At 43.4% G+C, this 20,443-nt stretch overlaps 1 protein-coding gene across 1 annotated transcript in view; it reads left to right on the top strand.

Moving 5' to 3' along the window:
* The window catches only part of ADTRP (androgen dependent TFPI regulating protein), a 118,615-nt gene that overhangs the window by 60,727 nt on the left and 37,445 nt on the right, over window positions 1-20,443 (top strand). Inside the window, exon 7 of the mRNA XM_064280703.1 lies at window positions 20,298-20,413. Coding sequence (XP_064136773.1) covers window positions 20,298-20,413 — 116 coding nt within the window. The remainder of the gene's footprint in view (window positions 1-20,297; window positions 20,414-20,443) is intronic.

Below are 20,443 nucleotides of genomic sequence, written 5' to 3'. Positions count from 1 at the left end.
TATGTTGTCAGCACTCTCCCCATTTCCACCCTGGCGTCCCCATTTCCATTTGTCTGGTTTCCTTGCCCCTTCCTGCCTTCTCATCTTTTTTTTTTTTGCAGTTGGCGGGGGGCAAATGTTACCTTTTGGTCTAGTATAGTTGCTTGTTCTAAGGAGCACATTCTTCACGGGTGTTACTGTTTACATAGGCCTGTCTTATTTGGCTGAAAGGTGATGTCTGGGATTGGCTTCAGTTCCACGTTAGAACAGTGTCTTAGGGCCATAGTCTTGGTGGTTCTTCTGGTCTTTAGACCAGTAAGTATGGTCATTTTTATGAATTTGCATTTTGTTCTACATTTTTCTCCTACTCTAAGTGGAACCTTCTATTGTGTTCCTGATCACAGCAGTCTAGATCTTCGGGTCTCAGGCTAGCGGAGGCTGTGGTTCATGTGGGCCATTAGTCCTTCAGACTAATTGCTTCCTTGAGTCTTTGATTTCCTTCACTCACCTTTGCTCCAGACAGGAAGAGACGCGTAGATGTATCTTAGATGGCCTCTCGCAAGCTTTTAAGACCCCAGACGCTACTCACCTCAGTATGATGTAGAACATTACCTTTATGAACCCTGTTTGCCAATTGACCTAGATGTCCTAAGCCTTTAATCCCAGTATCTCAGTCCTGCAAGGTATTTGGTTACATCTAAGAAGTTTCCATAGTGTGCCCCTATGTGTTCTATTATATATATGAATGTACATATACATGTAAAAAAAACTAAATACGTATGTAGAAATATCTACAACCTTATCTATTTATGTGTGCTGATGTACTCCTGCACAACCTCCCACACCTATTTAGCATACATATCTACCTATGTATCCACTCACTAATGATTGTTTGTTATTACTGTTGCTGCAGGATTGTGTATGTTACAGTATTTACCATAATTGCCCTTTAATCTTGTGTGCCTCTCTGCCCTGGTCACATTGTGCTGACTTCCGTCATATTGTGTATTGCCTTTCCCTTCACCAAAATTAACCCGGGTCTATTATCTAGTTAACAATTCTCTCTCTCTCCCCCTCCCATCCCTGGTAACCATCAAAGAATGTTTTTTTCTGTATGTAAACCTATTCTTGAGATTTTATAAAAATCTGAAAATATGGTCTCATACAATATTTGTCCTTTTGTTATTGACTTATTTCACTCATCATAATGCCTCCAGATTCATCCATGTTGTGAGATGTTTCATGGACTCATCATTATTCTTTACGACCCACCGTATGGTATTCCATTGTATGTACGTACCACAGTTTGTTTATCCATCATCCGTTCGTGGGCACTTACATTGTTTCCATCTTTTTGCTATTGTGTACAATGCTGCAATGAGCATGGGTGTGCATATGTCTATTTGTGTTACAGCTCTTATTTCTCCAGGATATATACCTGGGGGTGGGATGACTGGGTCGTATGGTATTTCCATTTATAGCTTTTTAAGAAATTTTCCATAGTGGCTGTACCATATTACATTCCCACCAGCAGTGTATAAATGTTCCAGTCTCCCCACAACCTCACAAGCATTTGTTGTTTTCTGTTTTTTCTGATCATTGCCATTATTGCTGGAGGATAGTGCAGGAACAGGCAGTGTTTTGTTCTGTTGTACATAGGGTTGCTATGAGTGGGAACTGACTTGACGGCACCTAACGACAACAACAGTTATTGCTGGAGTGAGGTGCAAATCATTATATAGTTTTGATTTGCATCTCTCTAATGGCTAATGATTGCGAGATTCTCTTCATGTGTTTGTTAGCCACCTGAATGTCTTCTTTGGTGAAATGTCTGTTCATGTTTTTTACCTTTTTTTAATTGAATTGTTTGTCATTTTGTTGTTGAGGTGTTGAAGTTTTCTGTAAATTTTAGAGATCAGACCCTTGACAAATATGTTGTTGCTAAAAATTTTTTCTAGTCTGTAGGTTCTCTTTTTGCTCTTTTGGAGAAGTCTTATGATGAACATAAGTATCTAATTTTTAGGAAATCCTAGTTATCTAGTTTATTTTCTGCTGTTTGTGCATTTTTAGTTATGCTTGATAGTCTATTTATGCCATAAATTAGGGCCCCTAGCTTGGCTGCTATGTTTTCTTCCAAGAACTTTATAGTTTTAGGTTTTATATTTAGGTCTTTGATCCATTTTCAATTAGTTTTTGTGTATGGTGTGAGGTATGCATCCTCTTTCATTTTTTTGCAAATGGACCAGTTTTGCCAGGACCATTTGTTAATGAGACTGTTTTCCCCCAGTTAATGGACTGTGACCCTTTGTCAAAGATCAGTTGTCCATAGGTGGATGGATTCACTTCTGGGTTCTTAATTCTGCTCCTTTGGTCGAAGTGTTTGTTTTGACTACCATGGCTATATAGTAGTTCCTGAGATCAGAATGTGTGAGTCCTCCTACTTTGTTCTTCTTCCTTGATAATGCTTTATTTATTCAGGGCCTCTTTTCTTTTCATATAAAGTTGAAGATTTGTTTTTCCATTTCATTAAAGAATGCTGTTGGAATTTGGACCAGGATTGCATTATATCTGTAGATCATTTTGGGTAGTATTGACATTTTCACAATGTTAATTCTTCCTATCCCTGAGCGTGGTATGTTTTTCCATTTATGTAGGTCTCCCTTGGTTTATTGCTGTAGTGTTTTGTAGTTTTCCTTGTGTAAGTCTGTTATGTCCCTAGTTAGATTTATTCCTAAGTATTTTATCTTATTGTAAATGAGCTAGCGTAAATGGTATCAGTTTCCCGATTTCCTTTTCAGAGTTCTCTTTGTTACTTCAGAGGAATCCAACTGATTTTTCTATGTTGATCTTGTACCCTGCCACTTCACTGAATCCTCTGTTAGTTCCAGTAACTTTCTTGTGGAATCTCTGGGATTTTCTATGTATAGAATCATGTTATCTACAAATAGGGATAGTATTACTTCTTCTTTATCAAGTTGGATGTCCTTTACTTTCTTTTCTTGCATTGTTGCTCTAGCTAGTACTTCCAGCACAACATTGAATAAGAGTAGTGATAAGGGACATCCTAGTCTGGTCCTCATTCTCAAGAGGAATGCTTTCAGCCTCTCTCCATTGAGAAAATGTTGGTTGTTGATTTCGTATATAAGCCCTTAATTATGTTGAGGAGTTTCCCTTCTATTCCTATTTTGCTGAGCATTTTTGTCAGGAAAGGTGTTGGATTTTATAAATGCCTTTTCTGTATCAATTGAGATGATCATGTGATTCTTTCCCTTTTGTTTTTTAATGTGGTGAATTATGTTGATTCATTTTCCAATGTTGAACCATTCTTACATACCTGGTATGAATCCCACTTTGTCTTGATATATTCTTTTTTCGATATGCCAAAGGACGTGCTGCCTTTTCCTCAATTTTTTCTACTCTCCCAAATTGGGTTGGACATTTTATGTCTTTAGCTTAAGGCTTCTTTAGAAACAGGACAATAGCCTGCTGTTTGGTCACCTTTCTGAGACCTATTCTCTGGTGTCTGTTCTTTGGAACTGACCACTTAGACCATGAGAAGATAAAAAAGAAAAGGCATGGAAAAGAATAACCCTTCTCATACTGAGGAGGCCCTTAAGCCATAACTTCACTTTCCTGAGCCTTGCCCTGATTCTCACTAGAACTTTTGGGTGTGAAGGAGTGAGTGGAGTGGAAAATTGGGAGTTTCCTTCAGGATAGATACGCTATTCAAGCCACATGGGAAAGAAGCAGCTATGCCCCTCAGAATAGAGTAGATCCAAAGAATATTGTTGCAGGCCAACACATATGGTTCTTTCTTTTTTTTATTTTCTAGCTTATTTATTTATTTATTTTATTGTGCTTTACGTGAAACTTTACAAAGCAAATTACTTTATCATTCAACAATTCATATACAGATTGTTTTGTGACATTGGTTGTAATCCCTGCAATGTGTCAACACTCTCCCCTTCTGCACCCAAATTCCTTGTTTCCATCTGTCCATTTTTTCTGTTCCTTCCTGCCCTCTTATCATTGCTTTTCGGCAGGTATTGCCTCTTTGGTCCTGTACACATGATTGAACTAAGAAGCACGTTCCCTACACGCGTTATTGTTTTATAGACCTGTCTAATCTTCAGCCAAAGGGTAAACCTCGAGAGTGGCCTCAGTTCTGGGTTAAAAGGGTGTCTGGGGGCCATAATCTCGGAGGCTTCTCCAGTCTCTGTCAGACCAATCTGGTCTTTTTTGTGTGAATCTGAATTTTGTTCTACATTTTTCTCCTGCTTTGTCTGGAACCCTCTATTGTGATCTATGTCAGAGTGGTTGGTGGTGGTAGCCAGGCACCATCTAGTTCTTCTGGGCTCAAGCTGGTGGAGGCTTATGGGATTTATGGTCTGTTAGTCCTTTAGACTACTATTTCCCTTGTGTTCACTTTGTTCTTTCTTCTTCTTTGGTTACCGGCTGTCTCCACATTGCCAGACTCATGGTTCCTATTTTCAGCCCATCTTACTTAACTCTCAGCAGCATTCAGCTCCCTCTTGCATGACATTTGCTTTCTTGGCTTTTTTGATAACATGTTCCCCTTGTTTTCTTCCTACCTCAGTCACTTCTACCTGCCCTCTAAATGGTGATGTTCTTCTGGACTTGGCCTAGACTCTCCTTTTTTCCAATATTCTCATCCCAATAACTCATATCCATTCCCCTGGCTTTAATTCTGTCCATACATTTATTGAAGTTCCAGCTCCAATCTCCTTTCTGAGTTCCAGATTTGAACATCTAAGTGTCTACCTGATACCACAGCAGATGTCGCAGACATCTCTGAGGTAACATGTTGTATGTTCACTGTCCTACCTGTGGTGGGCTCCTCCATCTCAAGCAAATGGAACCACTGACCTCCAAACTGCTCAAGCCAGCACACTGAGCTGACATTTCCATCTCCTTGTCTCTCACCATCCCCACATCCAATCCATTAGCAAGTCTTGTTCATCCCTCCTCCAAAATAGCTAGTAGATCTGCTTCCTTCTGTCTTATTTCCAGTGCCAACACCCAGGGGGCTGCCATTACTTCTCACCTAAAAAAAAAAAAAACTACTTAATATCTTTGAACTTGTCTTCCTGCTTTCATTCTTAGCATTATCAATGTTTGTTTGTTAGGTGCTGTCGAGTTGGTTCCGACTCATAGTGACCACATGTACATCAGAATGAAACACTGCCTGGTCCTCCGCCATCCTCACAATAGTTGTTATACTTGAGCCCATTGTTGCAGTCACTGTGTCAATGCATCTTGTTGAGAGTCTTCCTCTTTTTCACTGACTTTATCAAGCATGATTCCTTCTCCAGCAGCAAAATAGACTGGAAAATATCACCGCTTCCTAAAACTCTTCAGTGGCTTCCCATGGCACTTAGAGTAAAACCCAAACTCCTACCTATGGCCTACCAGGCTTGATAAAACCTGGCCCTGCTTACTGCCCCAGACCCAGATCAACCTTCTCTCCTCTGGTTCATTAAGGTCCAGCTGTTTTAGCCTCTCTTCTGTTCCTGAAGCCTCAGAGCACTCTCCCATGCCAGGACCTTTGCATATGGTGGCCTCCCTTGCCCAGAATGTGCTCCATCTGCTCTTCCACAGCGTTTTCTTAAAAAAAAAAAAAAAAACTAGGCTTAAATATTACCTTCTCAGAATGGCCTCCTGTGACTGTCTCACATGAAGGGCATCCCTCCATTTTTATCCTGTTGCATAGAGCCCTACTTGTTTCCTTCATAGTATGTATCACGATTGGTGTCTATGTGGCTTATCTGCTTGCTTATAAAAAAAAAAATCTCACCACTTAGACTGCAAATTCTGCATGGGCAGGGACCGCATTTGTTTGCCGTTTCATCCCTAGCACCTCGCACAGTGCTTGGTGCATGGTAGGTGCTAATAAAGATTCGTTGCATGGAAGAATGAATGAGTGCTTTTCCCCTTACTCCGCTAGCTTCACTGTGTCCTGGACTGACCCCAGGGCTCTTCCTCCTGGGGCAGAATGGGGTGTCCTGGGGGAGGGAACATTGAAGGCAGAGAGAAAGTGTTGTTTTCAGAGTTTGTGGCTGACTCTATATGCTTTGAAATAGTTGCGTGTTCTTTGGTACAGAAAGTTGTAAAGGAGGAAGGTTCTAGAGAGATTACTGGTACCTCGAATATCTATGGTGCTTTTGGTTGTTATTCTGAGACATGTTGTATATTAGTAACTGATTTATGTTCAAAGAGACGCATAGAGTCGTACTGATTATGCATATTTTGTTGGAGAAATAGTGTTTTTTTCTGGTTTAGATGGTGGCTCAAAGATGAACGTTTTCTTATAGAAACAGATCCAGGCTTGGAAAAATTTCCAAGTAACTGTCCTCTGTTACCACCATTCTCACATGTTAATTAGGTAACTGAGTATTCAGGTAGCCAAAGAGTCCAAAAAAGCCATTAGATCAGGGAGCAGACTGGTAGAGGCTGAAATTGAGAAGATGGATGAAAATATGACCATGAGGTAAACCAGGTGGAAGAGAGAAGGTCAAGGGGAAAAGGGTTGACAAAAGAAACAGCTTTTTTCTAACTGCATGAAAAAGTCCTAAGTGCCAAGTTCCCTCCTCCTTGTTATTCCTGGCCGAGCAGGGCCCAGAAGAAATCCTCAGTAACGTCTAACCAAGGGTCCCTATTGATGAGCAAAGAGGCTAGTAATGAAGACTTTGGTTTGAGAACGTGCCAGTGTCAGAACCAAGGGAGGGTGGAAGGTGGAAGAAGACTGTGGGCCTGACCCAGTCTGTCTTTGTTGCTATCCTAATCTCTCTCCCCTATGGGGCAGTTCTACTTTGTCCTATAGGGTCACTATGAGTTGGAATCGACTCGACGGCACTGGATTTACTAGGAATCTCTCTCCACCGACATCTGCTACAGCCACAGCCATTTGTGTGCTCCCCACCTCACAGGGGGTCACTGCTATTCTTCAAGGCCTTCACATGAGTGGGCATGGGAACTGCTGTTCTCTTTGTCAAAAGGAATAGCAGCAAAATTGAAAGACAGGATGTCTAAATCAGAAGACATACGGAGAACTTTGCTCTTGAGTTGTATGATCTTCATTTAAACTTTTGGGGCTTCTATCTTGGCTGTAAAGTCCCTGGGTGGCACAAACAGTTTCGTTCGGCCACTAACAGAAAGATTGGTGGTTTGAACTCTTCCAGCAGCACCATGGAAGAAAGGCCTGGTGATCTGCTTCCATATGGTCTCAGTTCTACCCTGTAACATATGAGGTTGCCATGAGTTGGAATTGACTCAACAGCAATGGGTTTTTTTATTTGGTTTGCTTTGGTTTGGTCTTAACTGTTTTGCAACATCCTGAAGGTTAGCGTGAGCTGCTTTGGACTCGGTGAACCATGAATCATGTGTCGTTTATGGTGCATCTTCTTGGATTGGGGCTGAGCAAGCAGGGAGTGAAAGTGGCAAAGCACAGAGAAAGGAGAACTCTGAGGAGTCCCCTCCCTTAGGCAAATCCATGGTGTCCCACTGGGAAAACTACCCCTCTCTACTAACCAGCAGTTTCAGGTGTGAGTGGAGAACCAGGACTCTTAAATCATCTCCTGTACTTCCTAGGGGCCAATTGCATGTAGGCTAGTCATTAGTATATACATGTGAAAAGTTAATCCACGAGTATGGAACTCCACAGATAGAACAAGCTCTTGGACTGCTGACATGAAACCTAAGATGTAACAGCTTAAGAGTAACCAACTCCAAACCAAACCAATTCAAAACCAGACCAGTTGCAGTCGAGTCCATTCCAACTCATGGTGACCCTATGTGTGTCAGAGTAGAACTGTGCTCTATAGAATTTTCAATGGCTGATTTTTCAGAAGTAAATCAGATCACCAGGCTTTTCTTTTTAGGTGCCTATGGGTGGATTCATAACTCCAAACTCTCAGTTCGCAGCTGAGCACGCTAACCGTTTACACCACTCAGGGACTCCAAATAGTCATCAAGGGCCTTCTTATTTTCAGGGTAGATTAAAAAAAAAAAAAAAAAAGAAGGAAAGAAAATCTTAAAAGTAGGGGGATTTCACCACTTTGGTGAGCGGCATTTGGGGTCTTAAAAGCTAGCAAGTGGCCATCTAAGATGCATCAATTGGTCTCAATCCACCTGGAGCAAAGGAGAATGAAGAACACAAGGTAAATATGAGCCCAAGAGACAGAAAGGGTCACATAAACCAGAGACTCCATCAGCCTGAGACTAGAAGAACTAGATGGTGCCCAGCTACCACAGATGACTGCCCTGACAGGGAACACAACAGAGAAGCCCTGATGGAGTGGGAGAACAGTGGGATGCAGATCTCAAATTCTCATAAAACGACCAGACTATATGGTCTGACTGAGGCTGGAGGGACTCTGGAGGTCATAGTCGCCAAACTCTCTGTTAGCCCAAGACTGGAACCATTCCCAAAGCCAACTCTTCAGACAGGGATTGGACTGAGCTATAAGACAGAAAATGATATTGGTGAGGAGTGACCTTCTTGGCTCAAGTAGGCACATAAGACTGTGTGGGCAGCTCCTGTCCAGAGGTGAAATGAGAGGGCAGGGGGACAGGAGCTGGTTAAATGGACATGGGGAATACAGGGTGGAGAGGAGGAGTGTGCTGTCTCATTAGGGGGAGAGCAGCTAGGAGTACACAGCAAGGTGTGTGTAAGTTTTTGTATGAGAGACTGACTTGATTTGTAAACTTTCACTTAAAGCACAATTTAAAAAAAAAGATTATATTTGTAACAATAACAACAAAAAAAAAAGTAGGGGAATTTCAGCAATTCACTTCCTTTACTAAGAGAAACAGTTACCAGTGAAAATTCAGATTTGAAAGTTCTTGAAAAATACTTGGGCTTTTGTTTCTTCTGAGTCTGGAAACCAAAAAGCGCTTGATCGTTTCTGAGGGGTATTCCAGAGAGCTCTCCTAGTATGAGCTGGTTAGGAGTAAAGCTTGAGTGTTTCCAGTGCTACCCTCCAAACATAGATATAAAAAAAAAAAAAAAATTTTATAGGAACGCATAAAAACATTTTGTTATTTTGTGGTGAGAAGAAATTTTGTGAACTTTTGATCTTTGTTTTTCCCAGGAAAGCCATGATAAGGAAGTACATATCTTCAGTTTGATAACCTGCTGACAGCCTGTTTGTTTATTTGTTTTGATTCTCAGCAAGAAAAAAAGTTATGATTGAAAAAGTAGCCCATGATATATGGTCGTTTGTTTGTAATGATAAAGTTAATTTTTATTTTGGAATTTAAAAAAAAAAAAAAAAATCTTGTCTCCCACAATTCAGTAGTACTCTGAGATTATCCACAAAAGCTAGAATCCCTGTTGAAGAGATACACTCCGGCCTTCGAGTTCAGAAAAGTTGGTATCTAGTCAGCCTTACAAAAGGGAAGTGGCTCTTGGAGTGAACAAAGGCTTGCTCTCTTTCTTTCTGGACTCAAGGGCTCAGCCTGGTGCCCTCTACTGTTGTCTAACACTTTCAGAGCCTCCACCAGTCCTGGGGTGACACTGTAGGACAACAATAAATATAACTGATTAATTTTTCTTTGCTTTCAGAGACCCTATCTTATACTACTTTCAGTTGCCTGAAGTGCTAAAACCTGTTTCTCACTGAACATGGGACGGATATTCAATGAGGGTGTTTCCCAAATGGACTTCTCCTTTGCTCTACCTCTAGGTCCCACTCCCAGACTTCTAGCTCCTCCTCTCCTGGTGGGACTCCCACCGTGAGTTCACATGCTCCCCTCCCCTCTAGGCTAACCTCAATCCCCCTGATTACATCATTTAGAAAATCACCAGTGAGCAACCGCGTCCTTGCAGGACAGTGGATGAGTCCCATGAGGGACAACTCAATATGTCAGCAAAGGGAGAGTCAGGGCCAGGAAGGAGAGAGTGTGGAGCCCGGGCTGTCATGGGGTCAGTCACGTGGAGGGTTTGGAATTTTCCCCTGGGCTTGTGCTCACAGTGTACTTTCCTGAATCGCTACACCGCCTACAAGTTCTGAGTCCTTCTTTGACACGTGTGTGATGAGCTATCAAGGAGGAAGAGAGGGTGTCCTGAGAGATGGTGCCTCTCAAGCAAGAGCGGATACCCACGCTCCCTAAAACTTTCTCTTTCCTGAAAAGAACAGTCTCCTTCCTTCAATTTGGAGCTGCTTTCTAGATTTTTTTTTTTCTAGATAGCTGCCCATCTGTCTATGTCTTAAAAACAAGTCTTCGTGTGCGCCATTCTGAGCAAGGCAAGGCAGCTTGGGGGAAGAGGGCATCACAGACTAGATGACGAAGAAGGGGACAGAGAAGATACGGAGCAAAGTCCAGGGGCCTTTCCACCTGAGTCAACCTCAGAATGGAGGCGCACAGGCCAGTGACTTCCAAGATGAACAGAGAACAGGTGTGACCCTTTCGCCTATGTTTGCTGCTGGTCCCCCAACTTCCCACAGGGTTGCCAACTCCTACATGGCCATGCCCTTCCTGGAATATCCTTCTTCCCTGTCACGGTGTAGCCACCTAGAGGTGCTTCCCGGGGCCACACCTTCTCATGGGATTCCCCGTGATCCCCACATCACCTTTCAGGGCTTGGGGTGCCATCTACAACCACAGGAAAGAGCAAAAGGGACTCGCCCAACCAGGTTAAACGTGCACCCTGCTCACACCTTCATGGCTGACCTGCTGCTGCAGGTATTAGTGGAATTGTCTCCCAGGATATGCAGAAGACCTCCTCATCCACTTCTGCCTCACTTGATTGTTTGGTTTATTTATTCATTCATGCCACGGGTATTAAGTGGCTGGGAGGTTAAACACTGTGCTCGGCTCTGAAGACAGTGCTTGACAGCCCTGAGCCTCAGGCTACTCCCGACTCTGGCAAGCCTTGGCCAGGATCAGGCAAGTGCAATAATGTGATGAGCTGGTGGGGAAGCGCCCAGGGAGGCCCAGCCCACCAAGGAAGGCCACCTGCCCTAGGTTTCTGGATTCAGCAAAGGCGCCCTGGAGGCAGCAGTATCTACGCTGAGACCTGTGAGGTAAAAAGAAGGCGAAGAGAGTGTAGGGAGGGCACTAGTGCTCCAAGGAACAGATGTGTGATGTGTCAGGGGTGAGGGGGGGAACTGTGCTGTGTTCAGATCGGAGTGCAGAGTAGTTAGGGGGTGAGGTGGTCTGGAGCCGGTAGGTGGGTAGAGCAGGACACACAAGTAAGACAAGACAGGTATCCAGATCATGAGGGGCTCTATAGGCCATAAACCAGTTGCTATCAAGTTGACTTTGACTCATGGTGACTCCCTGTGGGTCAGAGTAGAACTGTGCTCTGTAGGGTTTCCAGTGGCTGATTTTTCAGAAGCAAATCACCAGGCCTTTCTTCTGAGGTGCCTTGGGTGGACTTGAACCTCCAACTTTTCTGTTAGTAGCTAAGCATGTTAACTGTTTGCACCACCCAGGGACTCCTAAGAAATGTAATACACACGATTAAAACCAAAACACCTATTGGGGAATAGTATTTCTAGAGTGCATGTATCTCTGATCCTCAGAAGGCCACGTAATTATAAAATGTTATCTCTTTACTGACAGAGTCCCCTTCACTGGGCTGCATCTTATTATTTTGTCATCAGATTCTATTAGGAAACGGTGTACGAACCCTGTCTCTGAACTTTGCTACGGGGACACTGTTGAGGGCACGACGTCCTCTGTTGCTTAGTACCTCCTCAGGGAATTCTATGGTAGAACAGTTTTTTAGATCTAATTATTTGAGAGGAAACTGTTTCCCAGAAAAACAATAGGAACTGTGTACATTCCATGTGTCGTTTTTACTTTGGCTGTCTGGGAATCGCTTGTTGCAATAGCAACTCAGGAAGCCCTTCTGGTTGGCATCTTTGCGTTTCAGTGTTCTCCTGGGTCCTGATTTTCTTTCGTATTTTCTCACTTTTAATGTAGGTGCTTTTGATTGTAAGTTATCTCAATGGTATGTGGGGCTGGTGGGCAGAGAAAGAAATTAAAGAATTAAGTAAGTAGGAAAGGGGAAGGATTCCGGTGAAGGAAACAAAATAAAACAAAAGGATAATGAGGAAACTGGTTTGAGTAAAAGGGAGTCTGTTGAGACTCTGCGGAAAATAAGGGGGTGTTGGCAGAGAGAGATGAGAGTGGGGAAGAAGCATAGACAGTGGAAGGAGCCCTGGTGGCACAGTGGTTAAAGAACTTGGCTGCTAACTGAAAGGTTTTTTCCAACTCCATGAGAGAAAAGACCTGGCAATCTGCTCCCTTAAAGATGCAGCCTAGGAAACCCTATGGGGGAGTTCTACTCTGTCCTATAGGGTCACTATGGGTTGGAATTGAGTTGACAGCACACAGCAACAACAACAATGTAGACAGTGGACAGAGGCAAGAGGGAGCCACAGAAGGTTCTTGAGCAGGGGAGTGCAACACAAAATTTGTTTTAGGAAGATTGCCCTGATTGAAATGTCAAGTATGTACCCAAATAGAGAAAATCTAGGATGGTGATACTGGGGAATATAAAAGAACAGGCAGTTATGGGAAGCATTTGGGGGTGGGGGGAGTGAATCAAGTTTAGATATAACACATAAAAAAGGAATCAGTGATTGCAACAGATGTCTGGAATGTTATTATTGCCAGAGAGAGTTAAATTAGAGGGAAGGATTTGGATGCTTGGGGTGGGAGGGAGAAGAAGGAAGGGGTAGCTATGTTCCCAAATGTAGGATTCTAAAATCCCAGATCTTTCTTTTGTCTTATTCCTGGGTAGAATCCAAATGGCTTCTCCTTCATCAGGCTGGACTTCTTCAAAACCAGATAGCTTCCTAGAAGAATATCACTTTGAGAACTTGATCAAACTACATATTAACCCAGAGGACAGCAGTATAACAGATAAAAGATCACTTAGAAACCCTCAGAAGATTCAAAAAGTTCTCACCTGACCAACTCCTCAATTAACATATGAGCTCATAAATAATTGTATGCTTCTCTTTCTTGGTGGTGTAGTGGTTAAGTGCTACGGCTGCGAACCAAAAGGTCGGTAGTTCAGATCCGCCAGGTGCTCCTTGGAAACTCTATGGGGCGGCTCTACCCTGTCCTATTGGGTCGTTATGAGTCCGAATCGACTTGACGGCACTGGGTTTTCTCTTCCTTGGCCCAATGAAACACTCATTTTTCCAGGTCAGTAAAGACTATTCATTCCCAGCACCCCACCCCACCCCCCTACCCCCGCAGCGTATTGTTATGAAAAATTTCAAATATAAAGCAAAGTTGAAGGAATTGTACAGTCACAACCTGTGTTCCCCACTGTTCATATCCTACTATTCATAGTTTAGTGTTTTCGTTGTCACAAGTCTGTCCATCTATCTATCCTTCTATCCATCTGTTAATTCATCTTATTTTCAGGGCATTTTGAAGTAAATTGCAGACATTACTACACTTTATCATAAATAAGAGTATAGGTTTTCAACTTCTGTGCTCTAAATTTGTACTCAGGTGGGTGGCCTGTGTCAGCCCACCTGGGTAGACTGTATAGATCAAAGAGAAGCCTGTGGCTCTTTTTGTGAGGGTTTACCTTCCCAGTCCCCTCCTCCCCAGGTGCTTTAGCATTGCCTCTTTAATTAGAGTGGTGCCTGTTCTGTGGGCTTAATGCGTTTCTAGCAGGTAGGAAAGGGGATTTTTGCAAACCAATACTGTTGGAGGATGTGAGGCTAAAAAGACTCTGCAGGGAACATAGGTGACCTGTTGCCATCAAGTCAGTGCCGACTCATGGCAACCCCACGTGTCTCAGAGTAGAACTGTGCTCCATAGGGTTTTCAATGGCTGGATTTTCAGAAGTGGATCACCAGGCTTCTCTTCTGAGGCCCCTCTGCGTGGATTCAAACCACCAGCCTTTCGGTTAGTAGCCAAGTGCTTAACCATTTGTACCACTCAGGGACTCCGGTATAAGTGGAGGAATCCTACATTAAAAAAAAAAAAAAGTTGTCCTCCAGAAATACAGGCAATATCACTTATGTCCGGATTTTTATATATCAGCTTTACTTAAAGCAAACTGTCCCTTTAACAACATAAGGGACATAAAGAATACAGATGGTCTCTGCATCTAGGATACAAAGTACAAAGTATTTTCGGAAATGGGTCAAAACCATCACATTATCTGTACCTGTGGGGAGTTTTGGGCAGAAACTGGAATGGGAGAGGTTGATGAGGAGTGATTTAAAAGCCTTTAGCCAGCAGATGAGTAGTAGTATAAAGACCAGGGATTGTATTACTAGGATTTACAAAATGCGTGTTTTTTCTGCATGTAAGTTTTCAAGCTTAAGGGGACATGATCCAGCAGTGTGATAACAAGCCCAGCTCTAATAGCATCTGTTAAGCTTTGTTTTGCCTCCATTTTCTTCTGTTTTATTTGTGCTTCACTTTTAATTAATGCTTTGACCATGTGTTTGTCCCTCAGGAGATTATGGGAAGACTCCCATTTTTTTAAATAAAAAATTGTTGGTGTTACTTGCTGTTGAGTTGGGTCCAACTCATGAAGAACCCATGTACAACAGAACAAAACGTTGCCCAGTCCTGTACCATCTTCATGATCATTGGTATGCTCAAGTCCCTTGTTGTGGCCACTGTGTATTTTGAGTGCCTTCCAACCAATATTGGACAGCATTTTGTTGTGATCCAGAATGTTGTAATTGGCTAATTTTTTGAAGTAGATTGCCAGGCCTTTCTTCCTAGTCTATCTTAGCCTGGAAACGCTGCTGAAGCTTGTCCACCATGGGTGACTCTGCTGGTATTTGAAATACTGGTGGCATAGCTTCCAGCATCATACTAACACACAAGCCACCACAGTACAACAAACTGTGACAGATGGGTGATAAAATAAAATAAAAAATAGGGTATATTTAATATGCCCAAGCAAGAGAATTCCTCCTCAGTGTACCCAGAAATGAGAAGATCCTGTCAGTGCAGTAAAACTTCATTTTAAGAAAATATCTATCCATTAGCATCATAAGTAAACCGAGGGCATTACCCTACAGACTTGGGAAAAAGAACCGCAGCGTGGGAGGAGCCATCATCAGGGATTAGTTCTCAGAGCCAAGTATTGCCTGAACAGAGGAAAGAAGGAAAGGATTGAGGCAAATGTAAACTGGGTGATATTAGTTCACTATTGGCAACAGCGTGCAAAGGAGAAAGCCTTTTGATGGCTGCTCCTAGAGGGTAGAAACTGGCTTATTTATCTTAGCTCAACACAAATGATAGTTCTATCAGTGAAATGGAATAGAGAAAAGAGACAGAGATCATATTTTAAAACATTATCATCTGATTTTTAAAATGTGTGGGCTCCATGATTTTTTTTCACAGGAACAAATTCAGTGCTCTTGGGTGCCCAGAAGGTTAAAGATAAGAGAGTGACCAGCTCAGCCTCAGGGACGCAGCCTTTGGAGTCTGTGTGACAGTGATGAACTGTTGGCTCCATGGGGTATCTCAGTGATTAAGCCTTGTCTCTTTCTTTCGCAAGAGTCAGGCAAAATGCATTCCATTGTAAGTTTAGCCTCACACCCAGGGAAAATGTTTATAGCAGCCTCATAGCTCCTGGTATGGGGTGAGTCAAAACAAGTCCTTATTACCTGCCCTGAATGGTACAAACGGTTAAAGCACTTGGCTTGGTTGAAAGTTCAAGTCCACCCAGAGGCTTGGTAATCTACTTCTGAAAAACCAGCCACTGAAAACACTCTGGAGCACACAGTTCTACCCTGACACACAGGGGACGGCTGTGAGTTTGAATCGACTCAGTGGCCACTGTTTTTTTATTTTTGTTTTTCATTTTCTATGTTGCCACCCATGTAACCTTGTAAGAATTCTCTAAGGGCTGGTAAATTTTAGTGCTTATTTACAAGACTATGTAATGGCCAGAGAATCTAAAGAGTAATTATTATACTAACACTTAAATCAATGTTTCACGCTTGTAGTGCTGTCTCTAAGATATTCAGATGGAAGTAGGCATTACAGAGCGAACAGGAGGAGAAGCTGTAATTTCAGAGAAAAGGTTGAAAAGAGAACAGCACTTCCTTCCAACCAATGCTTTTTAGAAAGAGATATTTAAAGGAAACCTACCAAAACGATGATTTAATTGACAAGGAAAGATGGATTCCCCTCTGTTTACATATGCTATTGTTTCAGGCCATGATGTTTTGTTTACTTCAGAAGGAAATATTTTACCCCCTCTGAGATAATTAATTTTTGTCAGTTTCACTGTTTATAAGGGAAACTGAGAAACTGTTAATTGAAATACAGAATGAGTCACTGTTTTCAGTAATTTTTGGCAGCCTTCTAATTTGTGTCAATCCCAGCCTAATGATTAGATTTTTTGGAAGCAGAAAGCATGTTTGAATTTTCTCTAACTGAAATTTCTTCTTCCTTTTTTTAAAAATAATATGTGCTGCCTGACAAAGGTTATATAATTTATGTCAATGGGAGGTGAAATACTAGAACATTTGAGATACCAGGAGGTTCATTGTGTCACACTTGGCTCTTTCCAGTAGCTCAATATTTAGAATGCTCACAGGGTGTCGTCTTCTTCTTTTCCTCATTCCTACCCCAGCCCCGACCACAAAATGTGATTTTCTTACAGACCTTGAAGCTAGTATTGAGCCACAGTACATGGCCCATCACTAATGATATCACGGAAGTAAACTTCCCAGAAGCCATCAGGGGGAATTCATTTGGAACTCCAATTGAATGTCACTTGCAAAGGGCAAGCTGCTAGAAGAGATGGCCAGCCATGCATTCCTGAGTTATTTGTTGTAAAAGCATTCATCACCTTAAACTCATGTACCCCTAATGTGGACGTATGACATTATTCCACAGGAATTCTGTTCCCAAGGATTGTTAATGGCCAGAGCGGAACCTGCTGACTGTGGGTAGGGTTAATAAAATCTGTAAGATCAATGGCTGCTATAATGGGCCTGTTAATGGTTCTTAATAGAAGTTGGATCTTTCTGGCCATGGCAGAATGAAGGCAGACGGAGAGGCCGGTGGTTGTGCTGGGCAGACAGCCCCATCTCTAGCCTCTTGACGTGGCCTCTGGGTGCAGAGAGCATCCATGTCAGTCATGGGGTGTAGCCCGGGCTCTGAGGCGGTGTGGCTGGGTGCACGGGCATCAGCTGTGGGTTTGAGGAGGGAGCCACCAGGGAGGCCACGTGAATAGCTCTGCGGCCCAACGGCAGCTGCTTGCACACCTTGGTCTTGCATCCATAGACCAGCATGCATCCAAGCACCAGGTGCTACTGCTATCGCAGACCCCACACGGGCCCACCAGTGAGACTAAGGACAGTAATCACAATAATAATGATTCTAATTATAGCTAATGTTCACTGAAAGCTTTCACGGGCCAAGGACTGTGCAGTCATCTCAGTTCCCACAGCAGCCCCTCCATGAGATATGTAATATTTGTGGTTGTTGTGAGTTGCTGCTGAGTCAGCTTCAGCTCACGGTGACCCCATATACAACTGAATAAAACGTTTCGCAGTCCTGTGCCATCTTCATGATCAATGACATGCTAGCATCCATTGTCGTGGCCACTGAGTATTTTGAATGCCTTCCAACCTAGGGGGCTCATCTTCCAGCACTGTTGCTGTTGCTAGGTGCTGTCGAGTTGGCTCTGATTCATCGCCACCCTGTAGGACAGAGTAAAATTGCCCCATAGAGTTTCCAACAAGTGGCTAGTGGATTTGAACTGCCGACCTTTTGGTTAGCAGCCAAGCTCTCTTAACCACTGCACCCAGGGCCCTTAAAATGCCGGTTGCTTTGTGCTGTCTAACTGTGGCCTTGACTGGGGCACTTCAGGAAGCCCTCTCTGCCAGTAATGCCTTACGTTTAAGACTTGTTCTGTCTCACCACCCCTGTTCCCATCAAAAGGTTACATCTCACGTCACTCAGGATCTTGGTCTCCTGACTATGTCCCAGCAGACTCACCTGGTGGGGAAGGAAGCTACTGCTTCTCGGGGGGTTATCTGAGCACATGGCTGACACGGCTGACAGCAGAAGCAGCCCAGAGCAAGTGGCCAGGGCTCCAGCAGCACAGTTGGGCAATGGCAGCACAGTAATATGGGGACTGTGGCCCCAGTGACTGTTGTCACTGACACCCTGACCCAGCTGCCTCGGGGCTCGGGAACCAGAATGGGATGTATAGGACAAGGTTATTGGTTCATGAGGCTGCCAGGAACTGAGAAAACTGGGGAGCAGAGATGAAAAAGGAATGAGAGCTAGAGAATACACAGTATTAAGACTGTTAGATGTTAGAGTCTCTGGGTGATGCAAATGGTTAACGTGCTTGGCTGCTAACTGAAACGCTGGGTGTTTGAGTCCACCCAGAAGTGCCTCAGAAGAGGGGCCTGGTAACCTACTTCTGAAAAAATCAGCCACTGAAAATCCTAGGGATAGAACTACAATATGAGCCAGCAATCCTAGGTGTATACCCAGAAGAAGTGAAAACAAGAACGCAAACAGAAGCCTGTATGCCAATATCAGTGCAGCGCTTCCCACAATAGCCAAAAGGTGGAAACAACCGAAATGTCCATCAGCGGATGAATGGGTCAACAAGATGTGCTACCTATCGACCATGGAATACTACTCAGCCATAAAGAGAAATGAAGCTGTAATACATGCCACAGCATGGGTGAACCTTGAAAACATTATGCTGAGTGAAATAGGTCAGGGGCAAAAGGACAAGGAGCTGTATGATCTCACTTATATGAAATAAGTAAATATATAGAAACCAAAGATTGCTACTTGTTAGCAAGGGTGGGAAGGAGGGGAAAAGGGGAGTGCTGGCTTAGGGGGCATTGTGTTTATGTGAATGGTGGTGGGATGATTTGGAAAAGGACAGCAAGAGTGTTCGCACAATTTGAAGAATGTGATCAGCGTCCCAGAATTATAGAAACTGGTGAATTGGCAATTGCTTTGTTGTGTTATATTTTTACTGTGATTAAAAAAACAAACAAAAAACCCTACGGAGCATAGTTCTACTCTGACACACATGGGGTCACCAGGAGTCGGGGTCGACTGGACGGCAACTAGTTAAGTTAGGGTATTAGGTGTTATCGGTAAACATGGAGGATGGAAGAAGAGCTTAATAGACGCGTTTCCTGAGTGAAAGGGCATGGTGCGTAGACTCCAGTCATCTTTCCAGATTTGGTTCCCATTGCCTGGGTTCAGTATGAGGTGCTGTGTGCCATGGGGAACAGGGAGAAAGGCTGAGCCTTGTTCCCCAGCCTCACAGAGCTTATAGTTGGGCACAGTAAGTCCTAGACTACCTGATACAGGACGAACATGCAGTAGAACTGAGTGAGAGAAGTTAGCAAGAGGGAAGCACATAGGTGGCATCACAGAAGATTGCTTTGGCAGCAAAGAGCTTGTTTTGAATATAGAGGATATAAAATATTTGACTGTGGAGAGGGAAGATGCAATCTGCACAGGGAGAGAAGGTATGAACACGAGCTTGGAGATAGGAGCACACACAGTAGGTGCAAAGGAGAGTGAAGGAAGCAGCCGAGTTCCAGTGGAGGAGGAGTGTGTGGTTCTGCGTGTGTGTGTGTGTGTGTGTGTGTGTGTGTGTGGAGAAGGGAGCAGTGGACACTAAGGGGGAAGAAAGGATGATGGCACGTTACAAAGAGCCTATATAACCAGAGGTGTTTGGACCAATATGGTAGGCAATAGCCACTACAGGTCCTTGGAAGGAGCCCTGGTGACACAATGGTTAAACTCTTGGCTTCTAGCTGAAAGGTCATTGATTCGAATCCACCAGCTGCTCTACAGGAGAAAGATGTGGCGGGCAGCTTCCATAAAGATTACACAGCCTTGGAAACGGCTATGGGGCAATTCTATGCTGTCCTATAGGATCACTATGAGTTGGAATCCGCTTGATGGCAATGGGTATAAGTCCTTGGGAGTCTCTGGGTGGTACAAACTGTTCAGCAAGTAACTGGCTGCAGCTGAAATGTTGGCAGTTTGAGTCCACCCAGAAGCATCTCAGAAGAAAAGCCTGGTGATGTACTTCTGAAAAATCAGTCATTGAAAACCCAGTTTTACTCTGACACAAATGGAGTTGCTATGGGTCAAAATCGACTAGATGTCAACTGGTTTGTTTGTTTGTTTTTTATAGTCCCTGAGGCATCCAAGGAGTATGTTCAAAGCCAAGTTTTCAAGTTTCATCTGACAGTTGTGGAAGAAGATAGGTTGGAGGTGGAAGACAGAATTAGGGGAACTGAAGGCAGCCCAAGGCTGCCTGCCATTGTGATTTATTTCCTTTTCTCTTGCAGCACACTTGCATATGGCCCCCCTCCCTGATTGAGCTCTTCCTCAGACCACATAACTATCCATCAAAAAAGAAAGGACTCTCCTTGTTGGCTGTATCTGCTCTTGCTTATATTGGCAGGTAAGAATTGCTGTATCTGCTCTTGCTTAT

The sequence above is a fragment of the Loxodonta africana genome, chromosome 1, assembly GCF_030014295.1.
Source record: "Loxodonta africana isolate mLoxAfr1 chromosome 1, mLoxAfr1.hap2, whole genome shotgun sequence".
Taxonomy (NCBI): Eukaryota; Metazoa; Chordata; class Mammalia; order Proboscidea; family Elephantidae; genus Loxodonta; species Loxodonta africana.
Note: the sequence above shows the minus strand (reverse complement) of the source record. Positions and strands in the feature narration are given on the sequence as shown.